The following is a 19,523-nucleotide window of genomic DNA, read 5'->3' as shown; positions in this document are numbered from 1 at the left end:
ATTTGAAATGTAAGAGATGATATACGATTTCTTCAATCTAGTTCATATTAATATTTGAAATGTAAGAGATGATATACGATTTCTTCAATCTAGTTCATATCAATATTTGAAATGTAAGAGATGATATACGATTTCTTCAATCTAGTTCACATCAATATTTGAAATGTAAGAGATGATATACGATTTATTCAATCTAGTTCATATCAATATTTGAAATGTAAGAGATGATATACGATTTCTTCAATCTTGTTCATATCAATATTTGAAATGTAAGAGATGATATACGATTTATTCAATCTAGTTCATATCAATATTTGAAATGTAAGAGATGATATACGATTTCTTCAATCTAGTTCACGTCAATATTTTAAATGTAAGAGATGATATACGATTTATTCAATCTAGTTCATATCAATATTTGAAATGTAAGAGATGATATACGATTTATTCAATCTAGTTCATATCAATATTTGAAATGTAAGAGATGATATACGATTTCTTCAATCTTGTTCACATCAATATTTGAAATGTAAGAGATGATACACGATTTCTTCAATCTAGTTCATATCAATATTTGAAATGTAAGAGATGATACACGATTTATTCAATCTAGTTCACATCAATATTTGAAATGTAAGAGATGATATACGATTTCTTCAATCTTGTTTACATCAATATTAGAAATGTAAGAGATGATATACGATTTCTTCAATCTTGTTTACATCAATATTTGGAATGTAAGAGATGATATACGATTTATTCAATCTTGTTTACATCAATATTAGAAATGTAAGAGATGATACACGATTTCTTCAATCTAGTTCACATCAATATTAGAAATGTAAGAGATGATATACGATTTATTCAATCTTGTTCACATCAATATTTGGAATGTAAGAGATGATATACGATTTATTCAATCTAGTTCACATCAATATTTGAAATGTAAGAGATGATATACGATTTCTTCAATCTTGTTCACATCAATATTTGAAATGTAAGAGATGATATACGATTTCTTCAATCTAGTTCACATCAATATTTGAAATGTAAGAGATGATATACGATTTATTCAATCTAGTTCATATTAATATTGAAAATTTTTGAGTTTATACACGATTATATCTATCCAGTTCATATGAATATTTGAAATGTAAGAGATGATATACGATTCATTTAATCTAGTTTAAGTTTTATCTAGGCTGAGGTTGCAGAGCCACATCCGTGTTCATAGATAAGATGCAAAACGCCATCATCGGACCTAATGGACAGTCACCAGTAAAACCAAGTGGTGATACCTTATTTCTTCAACCTAGCTCATATGAATATTTGAAATGTAAGAGATGATACCTGCGCTTTTCTCCTCACAAACATATCCACCAGCCTTGTTTATGCAATCTTCAGTGTCTTTGCAAGGTTTTTGCTTACAATGGTCCTTTTCAAGTTCACACCTGGCACCTGTAAAATCTTTAAAAGAAAAAAGAAAATATCATTTATCAAATTTATCTATATGCTATTAGAATTTTTATGTGAATTTAAAGTTCGTGTGTTCACACACAAATAGAAACGTGATTTTTTAACAAAAAGGCAATAGGCAGACTGCACTTTATTAAAGTAATAGTTTTTATGTTGGTAATATCAGAGTTTGAATCTTATGTAAGTCTAAATAACCTTTTTTAATTGATACATGTTTTATAAATTACAGGAAATGTACATTATTCTCTAGCTCTTTGGTTAGGAGCAAAATGTAATACCTGTTCTGATCGTACTCAACTTCATGTTCTCTGGTCCCGGTCAGTGAAGAAGAAATCCTTATAGACTGAGGAAATATTTTTTTTTCAATTTAGAATACTTCTTATAAGGGAGCTGGATTTCCTCCTATTAAAACTGAACTTGTGTCTAACTATGACCTTGTGGGGAGCCAAGTATACGGAGGCATAGCGTGACATTATTAAATATAACAATCATTTTTTAAAACCACAAAAACCGAAACAACCTTTTTTGTTTAAATAAGCAAAAAAGTAGACACAAAAACATTCGATATTATTTCAAAGCGGAATATTTTAGCTTAAAAACAATTTCTAATGTTTTTACCAATAAAAATATTCATCGTAGTTACTTACCTTCTACTAAGCAGCATATTTTTTCATGAAATTGAACAAGTAACTTTCTTGTGCTCTCTATTTAGTGGGAGAATGTAGGTACATATGAAAATTGACATACGAGTATAAACTATTAATAATAATGAGTAGTCAAACCTCGTAGAAATTCCAGCTAAATATTATTTAAATATCTATCATATATTATCAGTTAAATAACAAGCATCAAAAAAGTTTTAAAATGGACAGTTTCAAAAGAGCTATATTCTTTATCAATTTGACGGTGGACTCAATCAGTATCTATTCACTGTTTACCGCTCGACTAAGCTCCAGGCTTTTCTTTTTTTATGGTATTCACAGCAAGACCTTTTCTTTCTACCACAACAAAAAAATCTCTCCTCTCAATGTGCTTAGGGGAAATTTCCATGAACATAGATTCTGTGCAAAGATTTCCAGTCTGTGGAACACATTACTGCAGGACTGCTTTCCTAGTGATTATATCTTGAAATCCAATATCAACAGATTCTGGTCACAGACCACCTTATAAGCACTCAGACATAGATCATACCATTAATCACGTTTAGTACTCCTATAGTGTTCTGCATCTTTCGGCTGGCAACCATTTTCATCTCAAACTCTAATTCTCGAGCAATCCTTGGTCTTGATGAGTAGTGACCCCAGTAGCAGAGAAAACACTATGATTGTCCAAGTCATCAAAGAGATAACAATTAATAGTAGTGAGATCCATAGAAACTCCACGGTGTTTTCTACATCAATCTGTAAAATTTACTGTTTATAATATTTTTTTTTAAATAATTGATGTCAGTCAAGATTAAGAAAAATAATTGTCATTGCCAGCTTCTTCAGCTTTGAATAAATAAATCGAAGCTATTTTTTCAAGGAGTAAAACAAAAAATGAAGGAATATCACAAAAAAATGTAAATTGTATAATCATAAGTTTATTTTTCACAAAAAAAAAACAAAATGTAGAGCTGGCATCAACTGGTGCCACATCAAATAGTCGAGAAGGGTCGAGGATGATGGAAAGGCTAAGGAGAGAAAGCACTAACCAGACTTCCATTAGATTAGTACGAAAAGGATTGGAACCTTCAAAAAGTTTATTGCCACCCAAATTCCAGTGATGACAAATGACACACACCTGTTGCAATGAAAATCATTTGCAAATGTTATCAAAAGATGAGGAGAGTACTGGCAATCTGGGGAGACTAGTTGTCACCCAGACTTCACTGCTGTTAGTGCGCAATCACTGAGAATGACTCGTGTGAGAGCTTCTAGTTAGTACAAATAATAATAAAAAAAATAATAATAATAAATGACAAAAGATGAGAATAACGAAAACACCTGGACATGGATGCGAAAAGGACATATAAATGGAGAAACTGAATCTCTAATAAATGCAGCATAAGATAACTCGATAAGAACCAACCATATGAAAGCAAAGATCGATAAAACACAAGAAAACAGAAAATACAGACTGTGGACCAAGAGACGAAACGATAAACCATATATTAAGTGAATGCAGCAAACTGGCCCAAAAGGAATACAAAAACAAGCATGACCAAGTGAGGAGGGTGGTGCACTGGGAATTGTGCACACGGCTGCATTTTGAACATACAGACATACACCCGCAACAGCACTCGAAAACGAGAACCACAAAATCCTATGGGACATGGACACACAGACGGACAAACCCATCCAAGCAAGAAGACCAGATGTCGTAATAATTAACAAGAAAGAAAAATTCTGTCAAATCGTAGACTTCGCAGTCCCAGCTGCTCACAGGGTGAGTATGAAAGAAAAAGAGAAACGAAGCAAATACACAGAGCTAGCCAGAGAGCTAAAACGGATTTGGATGATGAAGAAAATCAAAATAATACCGATAATAGTAGGAGCAATTCAGAAAAACTTTGAAAAAAGAATGGCAGAAATTGGAATCAGAGGAATAACTGCAAAAATACAATGACTAACGATAATGAAAACAACTGAAATATTAAGGAAACCCCTAGAATGTGGGGAATAACACAAGACAATATAACAAAGAAGCGTTACAGGGAATGAAGAACGCCGAAGCTACATATCAATAAGTTCTACACCACCATCATGCATCCTCCCATTGTCTCATCACCGTTTCCCGCCCCCCCCCCAAATAGAAAAATGATACCAAAGAGCCGAGAAGGGTCAAGGACGAAGGAAAGATCGAGGAGAGTGCACTGACCAGACCTCCGCTGAACAAGCGCAAAGAGAACTGGGACCTTGGGGAGGTTTAGTACCACTTAGATTCCAGTATAGACCAATGGCCACTGCCAGCGAGAAATCAATGGTAAGAGGCTGTTGCAATGACGCAAATTTATTTGCAAATGCTATCGAAGGAGATGGAGAGAGCTGGACGTCTGGGGGACTTGTTGTCACTCAGCTTCCAGAGAACACCATAGGTCTCCAATCAGATCTTTTGTTGACTTGTGTGAAAGTCCCATGTGAGCCAATAATAATCAATATTATATTCCTCTTAGTTTGTTTGTCTGTCCGTTCTACTTTTTCTCAGAAATTATTGAGCTAACCTGGCTGAAATTTTGTATGGACCTTTGTTATGGTAACGTGCAACGAACTAAGTATTATGGTATCCATTTTATGCACAGTTAGGGATTAATAGAGATTAGTATTTAATGCAAAAAGGCTCACAAATTAAACTATATCCAACTTCAATTTCAGGATACTCTAACTTAACTTCTAAATCTGACCCCCAAGATCGCCATGGGCATGGAGTATGTGCCTATATTAAAGATAGCTTTCCATGTGGGAGGGACATCTCCAGGGAAGATCCTAACTTACCCTATATGTGCTTCCGGGTTGCTTTAGCTCACACTACTGCATTTATATTTACTCTCTATCGCCCCCACAACAGCGGAGTTACTATCTTTCAAAGCATATCTGAGAAAATTAACCAAGTCCTTTCTACTTATCCTTCAGCTAACATTCACGTATGTGGAGACTTCAATGTTCACAACGTCGAATGGTTGACCCACTCAAACAAGACCGATGATGAGGGGAGGTTCTGTCATGATTTCTCCATTGCCTATGACCTCACTCAGATTGTTCAGGAACCTACCCGTGTGCCCGATAATGACGGCCAGTATGCGAGCCTACTAGACCTTTTTCTCACAACTTGCCCTGAACTATGTTCAGTTTCTGTTCTGTCACCTCTTGGATCTTCCGACCACTCTGTTGTATCAATTAAGATAAAAATGAAATGTAATAAGTCCCCAGACGTACCTCTTCATCGTACAGTATATCGATACACTAAGGCTGACTGGGATAGCTTCCGTACATTTATATCTGATCTACCTCTGCATTCCATGTTTAAAAAGGATGTGTCCTCTATAGTATTAGACCTAACTGAATGGTTAATTGTAGGTATTGACCATTTCATACCCTCGAAAAAGTTTCAGCAAAAACCTAACAGCCAGCCATGGTTCTCTCCAGAATGTGCTGCTGCCATTGCGCACAGAAATCACTTTTTCCACTGCTTCAAACGTAATAGATGTATGGAAACTAAAGCCGTTTTCAGGACTGCCAGCAACCATTGTAAGAAAGTAATAAGGAACGCAAGAGTGTTGTATGCTCAATCTGTTAAGTCCAAAGTAGCTGAGCAGCGGCTTGGTTCCCACCAGTTTTGGCAAATAGCAAACAGAATCCTGAACAGAAGCGTGTGCTCCATCCCAACTATTATCAATGGACCTGAGGTAATCTCGTCAGCATCAGACAAAGCCAAACTCTTTGTCAAAAACTTTGCAGCTAATTCTACCCTTTGCGACCAAGACCGCCAACCCCCAATATTTCCTCCTGTATCAGAAAACACGCTATGTGATATACGTATATCTGTACGTGATGTTGCGAAGCTAATCAAAAACCTTGATTCGAGTAAAGCAACTGGCCCTGATGGTATTCCAATTATAGTACTCAAAAAACTTCAACCTGAATTAGCGCCCATACTTACAAAACTGTTTAAACGTTGTCTTAAGGAGAATAGTTTCCCATCTCCCTGGAAAATCTCATCAGTATGCCCTGTATTTAAGAATTCAGGTGATCGCTCATCCCCCTCTCAGTACAGGCCAATAAGTCTCCTGTGCGTCATGAGTAAGTTGCTAGAATCTGTGTTAAATACAGAAGTAATCAAACATCTCAACAAAAATAACCTTCTTAGTGACACTCAATATGGTTTCCATTCTGCTAGATCTACAGCAGATGTCCTTACAGTTATATCGCATAGGATTAGCAAATCTCTTGACGGTGGCAATCTTTCTAGGGCAATTGCTCTTGACATATCTAAAGCCTTTGATAGGGTATGGCATAAAGGTTTACTTCATAAGATCGCTAGCTATGGTATAGCTGGAAAAGTCTTCTCAATTATTAAATCATTTCTTTCTGATAGGTTCATAAGAGTAGTAGTTGAGGGGCAAAAATCAGAAGCTCACAGTATTAATGCCGGTGTCCCTCAGGGATCCATCCTGGGCCCAACTCTTTTCCTGATCTACATTAATGATCTTCCAAATCATATCCTTACATCATTTGTAGACATTTATGCTGACGACACTACCATTTATGGTACCACATCTAAGACAGTAAACGACCAAGTTCTCTCCAATTCTCTCTCCTCTGATCTTGAGCACGTAGTACAATGGGGAAAGAAGTGGCTGGTTACTTTTAATGCATCTAAAACCAAGCTTCTCTCTTTACATCATCAACATTCTAATCCACATTTGTCATCAATTGAAATGAATGGCTCTCGTCTTCAGGAGGCCTCAAGTTTTGACAAGCTTCTGGGCTTGACCATTACTCCTGATCTTAAATGGAACACGTATATCAAATCTGTTGCCAAGGCCGCTGGAAAAATGGTGGGATCTTTCTATCGATCCAGTAGATATCTCACTGCTGATGCTATTCTCTACCTATATAAGAGCCAGGTACGTCCAAGGGTAGAATACTGTTGCCACATCTGGGCAGGAGCTGCTAGAAAGGACTTGTCCTGCCTTGATAGAGTTCAAAATAGACTTCGTAGCCTCGTAGGAGATGTCCTTTTCTCCTCCTTGCAACCTCTATCTTACAGAAGAGATGTTGCGAGTTTGTCTCTGATGTATCGTTATTTTCATGGAAATTGTTCAACTGAGCTTCAATCTATGGTCCCCCCTCGCCAAACTTTCACAAGAAACACTCGTCTAGCTGTAAACACTATCAATAATTTCCCCCACTCTTTATCTGTGCCTAAACCTAAACGTAGATTCCATGAACAAGGCTTCTTTCTTAGAACTGCACGCCTGTGGAATTGTCTTCCGTTTTCCTGCTTTCCGGCTGACTACAATATGGTTGTGTTCAAGTCTAAAGTAAATAAGTTCTTGATGAGCCGTTCCATATAAGTTATTAAATTTACCAAATTTTCATTACTAATGATTACTATATTGACCAATTTCTACTGTACACTCTTTAACCCTTATCCTTGAGTGGCCTCTGGGCCTTGATAATGTGGTGATGCCTTTGTAAAAAAAAAAAAAAAAAAAAAAAAAAACCATCAGTTTGACATAAAGCACTAATTTTAAGTCAACAGGTTATAAATGTTGTTAACAGTTCATTGAATACATGTTGTTATTATGTCCATACTTGGAGGAGGATTAGTTAATACCTTACTCAGCAATATTAGTACAAAATTGACCACAATAGATTCGATAGCATCTGAACTAGTTTTTGGAAAATTAAGTAGAATTGGAAAAGTCGGAATATAGGGAAGAGGTACTGGTATCGGTATTAGAATCGAAAACATCTGGGCCTAATTTCCAATTCCAAAATCGATTCTTTTCATTTTTTAGCTGAATTTTTAATTGCTGATGCTAAGATGATAAAATATTGTCTTTAAACTTTAAACTAAAATCTGTAACTGAATTTTTCATTGCTGATGATAAAATATTGTTTCTAAACTAAAATCTATAGATTATAATAACATCAAAATATGTAAATTAATTTTACTTGTGTAAAAAATGAAAATTTGCATAAATTCGCTAGATAACATTTAAAATAATGAAATTAATTAACAAAAAATGTGTAAAAATTAAGTAAAGCTTTTTTGTCAAGAAAAAATGCTGATAAATCTACATATATAAATATGTAATTCTTTGTTCGATCGTTATTAATAGTCTAAATAAGCACTGGACCGATTGCTTCAACATTTTGGTATAATATGTTTATTGTACCCATGCATGTTTTTATATATCTCTTTTTAATTATAACATTATACTTAATTTTTCTATAATAAAAAGGTGGTTTTCTTTGTACCGATGTTGCCATATTTTTATTTGGAGGCATATATTTATCACCGCCTGCCGTCATGTGACATCACTAAAAGGAACTTTTTTGTCTCACCACGACAGGCCGTGGTCTCGCTTAATGTAAACAGAATGTGTTTACAATATGGGTAAATTTTAGATAGATTAAATCACGTGATTATTGATAATGTAACTACGTGATTGAAATTTGATTTAAATTAACCACATGTGGTCGCTTTCCTCTCAGATATTCATGGAAAAATGGTAGGTACGGGCAAAATGAATGCCGACGCTCCTGTTCCTTTACTTAAAAATTCACCAAAAATCAGGAAATTAACCAATTTTAATGAACATTTCAGTATTTATCAAATAATGATTGCGGAATACAAGTTTCCGAGTTGATTGACGTGACGAAAGACAATCACGGGCCAAATGGTTGGGTCCTCCACACTTATAGCAGGTTGTAGCTGCGCCCATTCCTGCAATCCAATCTGTGATGGTTGTACAGCTGCCGCTTGGTCTATAGTGTTAGGGCTTTTCTTTAGTATTGCTCGTGCCCGCGCCAATACTTCCGATATGTCCATCTCGTCCACTTGGGATGAGGCACGGAGCAGATCTTCCACACTCTTAGGTAATCCTGCAACAAAGGCGCACACCAAGCCTTTGTCTAACATCCCTCTAAAAAGGACCGATAGCTTTTTTAGTTCAGCCAGATACACATCCACCGTTTCCCCGGGATGTAATTTTCGGGCCATGAATTCCTTCCATGCAGTAACTGGATCTAACGCAAATGCTGTAAAAAGGGCGCGCTTGATGCAGGCGAAATCTATTTTCTTCTCATCAGCCAACTGCTGGTATACTGCATATGCTCCCCCAGTCAGGTGCATTGGGACCACGCATTCCATACGCTTCACCCCACTGAGCTGACATATTAATTCTGCTTTTTCCACCCATTTCTGCACTGAGTGATCAGTGCTACTGCCGTCAAATAGGAGAATTAGCTTGGGGTCAAATCCTGACGTCATGCCGGAATAGCTTGTGTTCGTTACAACTCTACTTTCAATCGAGTCATTGTTTGTGTCGTTCACCACACTCTTTTCTTCTACCTCTTCTTTTACACACGTCCGTTCGCTTTAGTGACTAAAAATCGTCTGTCCTCCCGCTTTCCTTTCCTCGTTATTTATGGAACCAGGGTACGAGATTCCCCGAGCCTTTTTTCCACATAAAAGCCTGCGGGCGCCATCTTGATTCTCAATTTGTGCTCTGCAGACACAAACGCGCAGCCGCTTTAACGGTAAGCCACTTCTTTCTCCACAGATATACTGAAGATGAAGGTTACCTTCAGAATATATTTATGAATTCCAATATAAATTTCAAACAAAATAAATATGTTTATTTTGTAATAATGCGTTGTTTCGGCTTCAAACATATCTAATACGTATTGCATTTTAAACATTTCTTAGTCATTTCGTTTCATTATTAACATATTCATAACAAGTAGAGAGTAGTTAAAAATTAAAACACGCTTATTATTAGTTGTTGTTATCAGCAGTCGAGTTGTTTTTTCTTGCTAAGCTGTACAGTCTGAAGCGACCTGCTCGCCAGACAAAAATGACAAACAGTTCCCTTAAAATAATTTTTTAGAAAAATTAATAGAAACAAATACTCAGACTTGGCTTATTAAAGGAAGTGTAAATTTGTTTACCGTTTCTTTAGGTTACGCTCATTTTTTTTTTTTTTTTTTTTTTAGTGTCCATTGAAAAAGGAGAAATCCTTATTAACTGGGTAAATATTCCTTTTTGGTGTAACATTCGAAGAGAAAACAGAAAGTAAATGTTTTTCTTTATAAAGGCAGTTCGCGTAGAAAGTGAAGCGGAGAAATAAGGAAAATATTTCTTGGTTTCATTTGGGAGAACTATCGTAGTGTCTTTGGTGTATATCGAGTGCGTGCAAAAGTCCGCAGCTGCGAAAAGCACGGCTCACCTCATCGACGGTCTGGCAGAAAAAGAGGAAGAGTGACAACTCAAATTTTGCGTCACAGTTTTTTTGTCCTCTTTATGGGAGCTCTCCGGAAACGGTGACACATCAAAAAGGTCGCTGTCAAATTTTAGTTCCGGGGTAGACGCTAAACTACCCTCCTACTAGACAGTATATCGATAAAGAGACAACAGAATATCAAGTTATTCAACTCCTCATCATCCTTTTCATCGGCGACGATCTGTTTGAGATTGATACTATCGGTAGGCTGAATGGCATCAATGTACATGCGTGATAATGTGTCAGCGACAATGATCTCAGTACCTTTGATGTATTTTATGTCTGAAGTGAACTGAGAAATGTAGTCCAAATGACGAGCTTCTCTGGGTGAATGCTTGCCGGGTTTGGCGAGTAAGGCGTGCGATAGCCTTTGTCTGACATCCCTCTAAAAAGGACCAATAGCTTTTTTAGTTCAGCCAGATACACATCCACCGTGAGTGAAGTCGGATCCTTCTAGCATGTAGCGAAAATGCTTGACCGCAAAATAAGCGGCTAAAAGTTCTCTGCCAAAGATACTATATTTGGTCTCGACATTCTGAAGTCGCCTGGAGAATTGCCACGTGTTGTCTACGAACTGCTGTAATAGGGCAGGTCGATTTTGGAACCCCGGTGAGGCAATGATGATGATAGTTGGGGTTTGACATAGAAAAGACCTAAACAAAATATTTTTCTCCAAATCGTTATCTTTGCTTGAGGAAATGACTTTAAAAGTTGAAAAATTGAAGCGATTAAAAGTTTTTCGGTGAATTGTTAAAAACGTCCCGTCATCAAAACAATCCGTACTGTTAAGAAAACGGAATCATTATTTAGAATATGTTTTAAACTACATTTTCAAATAAATGAGTGAGGATAATGAACTAATAAAATAAATATTAAGTGTAAAGGCAAAATTATCTTTTTTTAAATAATAGTGACCAAAGTTCGCTTTTTCATTTCAGGAACTTTTTGGGGGTGGAAACATTTTAGATTTCACCGTCGCAAACCACGCTCGTTATTGATATTGAAAATTAACGTTTTTTTATTATTTAATTTGAAAACATTACGATTTAGGCTTAATTATTTCGAAAGGAAAAACGAAAAAGACTTGTTTAAAATATATACTATTATATTTCAAGTGTCTGCAGTGAATTTAAACATATTCGCTTTATGTTTTTTTAATGTTTTTTATTGGGTTGGTGCAAAAATAATGGTATTTTTTGAAGTTCATTTAAACGTCAAAAAATGCCATTATTTTTGCACCAACCTAATATTTCACATCAAATTCTATTTGAAATTTTTATTAAAATATGATAATATTCCAGTTTTATATTAAAGCAAAAAAAATTTAAAAATAGTCCATAAATTTTATTGTACACATTCTTTACGAAACATAACCACGTAAATTTTCAAGTTTTTCTACTTAATAAAAAATACTTTGCAGAAAATTAGTGTCAAATTTTATTTTTTTTACTTTTAGGGAGTAATTGTTTTTAAGCAGTGCTTTTCTTCTAAAATTATAGTTTTAAAATCAGATAACCCACACGATTAATACGAGTAAATAATAAGATTAATACGAGTAAATAAGGAAAATCCTTTATAGGGTTTTCGTTATTTATGTATGTATGTTATTATGATAAAATAACTTTTTTATTTAGAAAGCCATTCTTAATATGGGAAGGAGGTTGTATTAACTATTCTGTACTTTCACCTGAAAATTTAATAAACAAAAATTTCATAAAAATTAAATTTAACTTGAAAATACTATTAAAAACCGCATAGTAACATAGATGCACAAGCACTGGGTTTTCAAACTCTAAACACTAAACACTCGTTTAAAATGGCACAGCTACAGCAAGAATGAATCTCTTTATGGATAAATTCATGTTATCGCAAGAGGAGCTAAAATCTGCTAAAACTGTCTAAACTAAACACTACTATGCCTCTGATTTGGTTTGGTCCTCTCTCTTCAATACGTCTAATTCAACTCTACAAAGTTTTTCATTATTTCTTATAATTAGCACTTATTTTTTTACGTTTGAAATTGGAAGATAGCCTAATACGGTTTCCTTCAGTTATAATCCGTTTATTTATTTTACTTTTCAAATTAGAATGTCAGTAAAAGCACGACATTCAGTTTTAACCCGTGGTTCACAAAATTTGCTGGTCCACCTTGTCAGTTGGATGAAACAGCACCCCCAACTTCACGACAAGTCATCCAGCTTAGTTATTTCTTCGAAAACCAGTTATTCCACTTAAAAAATAGTGAGATTTCTAAGTTAATTGACAAGAAAATAATTAGTATTCGGCAAGCAGTTAATCCACAAATACTCTTGTTAAGGTAACATTATATAGGACAGAAGGTCAATATATTTTGCTATAAGAGGGCCAAACAGATGGACAGGAAATATCTTGCAGCAATCAAAGTAAAAAGAATGAAGGAACAGCTAGACAGACTGTTTGATATATCTTCTTGTAGCTGTAAACTTTCTGCCTTGAGATGTGATGACTTTGCAGTAAAGTGCAAGACATAAAATTGTCAAACAAGGCACATAATCTGCACTTGTCCTCCTATTAAGGCGGTAAAATTAATTCTTTAGATTCACCTTCAATTATGTTCCTTTTATGTGGAAAATAAAAAAATATATTCGTATTTATTATGTAATCTGGCTCTATTATTAAACATGCAAAGTTTCCAATTTTTAGGTTCCACTAGAAGAACTGCCATTTACAGCAATTTTTAAATGAATTAATGGAACAAGAAAAAGACTAACAACATTCACTGGTCCTTTGGGGAAATTTTGTATCAATAATTATCAAGATATGCCTCAAGTAGAATTCTAAAAAATTAGTATCCCTCCCAATCATTATTATCTGACAGCAGAAGAAACAAATAATTTAAGTGTGAAGACCAGAGGCTACTTTTTGAGTATGCTGCTGCCATTTCTGGTGGAGAAGTTAACTTAGAAAATTGGGCCCTTGAATCAAGAAGATTAATATGTTTATGGACTAGAGTTGTCTATCCTCAAACACTATGATAAATTAAACATTCTGGTCAAATTTGTCATCCAAGTGTACGCAGTTAGTTGGTTTGAGATCAAACTGACAATATCTTTTAAACAAACAACGGTATATTTTAATATGATTCAGAGAACAAAACAGTTAACTGAATTCGAAATTACTGTTTTAAACAGTTCAAAATATAGTGCTTTTGCACTACTCCTGGAAAATATAATATCGATGATAAACTCAGATGAATTGGATATGAGAAAAGATGGCATTCAAACGATTTTGTCTATTAGGTAAATAAATTCCATTCAATTTTATTAGTTTTCTTAATTTACCCAAACAATAGTTAGTTTTATTTATATTACATCGCAAAAATATAAACAAATAAGTGTTTTCATATAATTATTTTGGTGTGTGTGTTGTTGTTTTTTCCAGAAATAGAGAACAATTAAAAAAAAAAAAAAAGAAAACATTACTGCTATCAGTTTTGCAGCCACACACTGGTCAAATTTGATTGATTTTTCTCAAAAAGTTGTACATGGGCAGGAAGCAAGACATAGGCACATTATTACAAAGTCATCGTGCTAGCAAATTAGACCTGCATTTTCCTAAAAAGGAAATTATACAGAACAATTTAGTTCTATTATAAGTTTATATTATTGCGTCTAATAAAAAAATTAAAATACATGGTTCTGTAACTTGTATCAAGTTGTTATATTGTGTAATACATCTCCACATATCTTTTAAAATTGTGAAATTTAAAAGACTTAGTTGCTAATTAGCTTTTTTTACAATTTTGGTTTAATCAATGCAGTAAAAGTTTAGATATTTAGCTAGTTGTGATTCATAATTAAAATTATAATTCATGTATTTACTTTTCTTTCAATGTATTTCATATAAATATATCAATTTTAATTGGATTTTTTATAAAAATAGTGAAATTTCAAAGTCAGTGTTGTGACACATGCTATGAAAATGAAGGTCCCTGTCAAATTTTAATTCCGGGATAGACGCTACAAGTCGACTCGCTAGTTTCGTTTCGCTGAAATTTGCGTTCAGTTTTATTTTTTACATCTGTTCATGGCCGCCATCTTTCATACGACTTTTGTTAAGTTGCCACAAACATATATATATATATATATATATATATATATATATATATATATATAACTCAAGTGATGAAAACGTATTAAACAGTCCAATCAACATCTACAATACAGCCTTAATAGTGGGTACAAAAATTTGATATCAAATACAAGCAACAAAACACCGATAACTACAGTAAAATTAAAAATAGAATAAAAAGGAATATAATCTTATATATGGCGCCATACAATCAAATGTTAGATACAAAACTTGGCCAGAAATTTCTAGATCTCATCGAAAAGCACTTTCCCGTAACCAATCCCCGACACAAAATCTTCAACAAAAATGACCTAAAGTTATCATACAAATGATGCGAAAATAATAATATTAATAATAATAATAATAATAATGATAATAATAATAATAATAATAATAATAATAATAGACCAAACCCAAACAAAAATAACCCAAATAGAAATAAAAATAAAAATACTAACAATGAACAGGATAAATGAAACTGTAGATCCCGCACACTCTGCTCATTTCAAAACAAATGTTTAACCAAAAGCATAGTTTACCAGACCACTATATTTGCAAAAGAAAACCCAAATAACCAGAAATATTACGTAGGTATGACCTCCTTAGATTTCAAAACCAGGTTTTATGACCATAAAAGTACGTTCAAAACAAACAAACAAAAAAACACAGAATGAAACCAGCACTAGCAAACCAATACTGGGAACTCAAAGAAAGTGTACGTTTGCCGCTAGTCGAATGGAAAATAATAAGACAAGCAAGTACATGTAGGGACCTAGATTATCCATGTATATTATGCCTAAAGAACCACAACATCTATTAAATTGTAGGAGAGAAATAGCGAACAACTGTGTACACAGGATAAACTTTACTCTAGGATAGCGATGCTAAGTACATTTTAAAATTTACAATAACAACGTTACTCAGGAGTACGTGCAAACACCAGGTATTACCCTGGGCATGGTTGCTATCAAACTAAGGGTTCTCAAGATCTTTTTGAAAGAGCAACGTACGAATGTTGTTGACAATGCCGCTCAGCAAGCACTTGCAAAATGTGAAGAACTTAGAATCTCTACAGAGAGGTGAATCAGAAAAAAGAACAAAATTCCAGGAGATGAGGCAAGAGATGCTGGATTATCATTGTAGCAAGAGACTAAGGAAGCAATGAGTGTCTGGACCGTTTCCATATGGAGTTGGATACCAGAGTACAGACAGTGAATGACATTTTGTGTACTTTTTCATCCGTTCAGCCATATCATATTATTTGTGCCAGCGAGTAAGCAATACCAAGCTCACAGCTGTGTATGATGAGCTATCTGTAGAAGACCTTTGTCTAGAAATTCCACGTTTAAGGCGATGGCTACAAGCAGATGAAATAAACTTGGAGGGAGACAAGCACTGAACTGCACTGCAATTCCTACAGTTTATCATCAAGTGGAACTTTATTGAGTTATTGCCATATCTTATGTTGGCTCTAAAATTCCTTCTGGCAATATGTGTTTTTTGTGGCATCGTGTGAAAGAAGTTTATCCAAAATGAAACTTATAAAAAATTACCCCCCCCCCGGTCAACTATGAGTCAGTCGAGACTATCAGATCTGGCTACTCTGTACATTGAAAACGAATTTACAAGACAAATAGATTTTGACAATATCATTGGCCAGTTTACCATAATGAAAACAAGAAAACTTTCATTTAGGATTATAATAACGAAGGTACATTCTTTTGTGAATTGCCGTGTTTTGCATTTAAATGTTCTGAAAGTGAACATTTGATTTAAAGATTAAAGTACGATTGGATGTAGCTTTTTATGTAATGTTACGATATTTAATAAAAAAAGTATTTGTTGGGATTTGCTTTTTCCTCGGCTCGTAACAGTCTATTCTATTTTTAAATTTTTGTTTTATATAAATATACCCACAAACCAGAATGAAAAATGGAAGAAACGAAAATTTCTTTTCCTTTTACATGTGTTAATTTCAAACCAGATATGATGAAACAAAACTGTAAAAACCGCATTAATTTTTTTTCGGTACTTATGCAGTTTTGTTACCGCGATTTTTTCAAACCTTTTCGAACATTCACGAGCGTCTCGGAGCAGATATCGGGAATAATCGGAACATGCCGATGGAAAATCCTAAATAACGCAAAATAGTTGCTAATATATGTTAAGGAGAAAATATTTAAAACAACACTGGTAATGTTAAACTTTTATTTTAACAAGAAAACGAAAACGAAGTAAAAGAATTTAAACAAAATATGAAAAAAAAACTTGTAGATGTTTTTTTATGAAGCCTTTTAATTAAAAACTTTTTTTTTTATTGTTGTTTGGGCGCCTTTATTGTTTTTTTTTTCGGGGGGGAGAATTGCCATGATTCTTTTCTGGTTAGTTATTAATTTTTGCTGCCGATGTTTATGTTTTTGTTTTGTTTTAATTTTTAATGATTTTTTAATGAAGAGGGTAGTTTACAAATTTTCTTTTGCTGCAAGAACAGACGATGATCAGAGGGTAGAGAAGAGGGCGTAGAGAAAATGGAAGCTTAGGGTAATATTGAGCTACCTGGTTCATTATGTAGACGTAAGGAGCTTTGAATTTTTGTCTCCACATGAACTCTGCCATATAGCTTTCTAATAATTGCCTATTGGTTCCACATTCGATTTTGTTTCTTTGCTTTGCTTCCTTCCACATTTTCTAGACATGGTTCGTAGTCGCGTGTGTGACTAAGCAAAGCTTATAGATTCATTATCTTAATTATCTGGAAACATTGACAAAAAAAAAAGAACTTTTGACAAAAAAATAATTCATTGATTTTTTTATTTTTTTTTTTAGCGTTTACTAACTTGAATTCGATCGGTTAAGCGGCTCAGCATATGCCGGTTCTTATCGATATCTGCCCGGAACCGCTCATGAATGTTCGGAAAAATCTCGGTAAAAAAAAACACTGCATAAGTACTGTTTTTTTCTTTCTAGTGTAGATTTAAATATAAAACAAAAAGATCGTTAGTTCATAGTTTCTTTTTTGTCTATTCTTTTTTAATGTCTTATTTCTTCTTTTCTTCGTAATTTTGTTTTCCACGAATTCATTTGTTATCATCATCACTTGATCCTCTTTTATTTTATTTTATTCGCTTTATTCGCCAGAAATTTGGCTGTCAAGAAGGCAAAGTTCAACGATTTGATCTTTGGAAACTCTACCAAACTCCTCCACTAATTTTGAGTCTAAATACTTGAAATTGAAGATGTACGTTACTTGGACATGAATCCAGCTTTCTAATTGGATTTGAGCCCCAAAAAATAAATGTTAAAGGGGTCAAAATTGGGGTCAAAGTTAAGAAAAAATTGACCTCTGCGGTCTCTACAAAATTACTCAGCTAATCTTTGGTCTAAACGTTTGAAATTTTACATAAAGTGCAGTCAGACATAGGGCAAACTTTTAATCGGTTTTTGAGCAAAGATTTGGCTGCTAAGCGGTTAAAGTTCAAAAGATTTGATTTTTGCGGTCTCTAGCAAACTATTTAGGCAATTTGGGAATTTTTGAAATTTTACATAAATATACAGCAAGATTTTTCATCGGTTTTTGGCCGAAAATTTGGCTGTCAAGAGGTCAAAGTTTAAAGAGTTGACCTTTGTAAACTCTACCAAACTCTTCCACGAATTTGGGTCTAAAACACTTGAAATTTTAGATGTAGGTTACCTGGACATGCATCAAACTTTTTAATATATATATATGCATATGCATATAAAATTATGGACAGTACATTGGGCCTTAGCAAAGCCTGGCTGAACTATTAGTCATTTATAAAACTCACTATGTCTGTCTGTCTCCATTTTTTTCTAAACTGTAACTATTTCGAGACGGAAGGTCGTAATGAGGCACAAGGAGGGTCAAATCATTGCATTATTTGTAAACCGTTTTTACGGGTCATAAATCGGTTAAAATAGTTGCTAAGAGATAAAAATTCTCAAGAATAAGTCAACTTAAACTGCTATTCGACGCATTTGTACTTGAATATTAATGTTAGTTAAAGTTTATTTTTAGTTATTTATCATCTGTCATATTTGCCTACTTTTGAAATCACGAATATAATACATAGAATAATCGATAGAGAATTGACCTCTATAATAATATATACGAAAGCTAGATGAATTAAGGCATATTTAAACCTATTTTGCGACCGAGTAACGCCGCCATCCCTCATGCCTAGTAATAGATACAAAAAGTCAAACATAAGGAGTAGACAATAAAGCAAGAACTGCACGTTAAAAAAGAACACAAAAGAGAAACATATAACCGATACATTATGTTTTTTGAAACTTTGTTCACACTCTCTGGCTTATCGTCTCACACACCATTTCTTATACATTTTTACATTTTTGTTATCCGATTAGCTGTTATAAATTTTATTCTTTCATTATTTTTAATTTATTTTAATTTTAATTTTCATATATTTCTTTATATCATATATTTTCTTTTCTTTATTTGTTCTTATATATATATATATATATATATATATATATATATATATATATATATATATATATATATATATATATATATACTAGCATGGGTGCCCGGCGTTGCCTGGGTATTTGGAGGTGTATGTTGAGCAAAAAAAAAGCGGTCAATTTTTAAAACTTTGACCCCTATTATGACCCCTTAAAATTTATTGTTTTGGGCTCAACTCAAGTTATTAAGTTAGATCCATGTCTAACGAACCTATATCTAAAATTTTCCCAAATTTCAGTACTCTGTATATCAAATTTCAAGTCTGTAGACTTAAAATTGGCAGAGTTATTGCGTAGGGAAATGTACACACACACAAGCACACAGATATACAGACAGACAGATACACAGACACGTTCACTTTTATAGATATACTAGCATTTCAGCCCGGCGTTGCCCGGGTGTTTGTAGGTGTATGCTGAGCAAAAAAAATGGGTCAATTTT

The 19,523-nt window shown here is 34.0% G+C and overlaps 1 protein-coding gene across 2 annotated transcripts in view; it reads right to left on the bottom strand.

Annotated features, from left to right (window-relative positions):
- LOC145266452 (uncharacterized) overlaps positions 1-19,523 on the bottom strand; it is a 582,076-nt gene that overhangs the window by 263,209 nt on the left and 299,344 nt on the right. For both annotated transcript variants that reach the window (XM_080122128.1, XM_080122127.1), the window contains exon 20: positions 1,351-1,467. In XM_080122128.1, coding sequence (XP_079978254.1) covers positions 1,351-1,467 — 117 coding nt within the window. The remainder of the gene's footprint in view (positions 1-1,350; positions 1,468-19,523) is intronic.

The sequence above is a fragment of the Euprymna scolopes genome, chromosome 41 (assembly GCF_053919585.1).
Source record: "Euprymna scolopes isolate OS-2025 chromosome 41, ASM5391958v1, whole genome shotgun sequence".
In the NCBI taxonomy this organism is placed as follows: Eukaryota; Metazoa; Mollusca; class Cephalopoda; order Sepiida; family Sepiolidae; genus Euprymna; species Euprymna scolopes.
The sequence above is the reverse complement of the archived record's forward strand: the minus strand, read 5'-3'. Positions and strand labels throughout refer to the sequence as shown.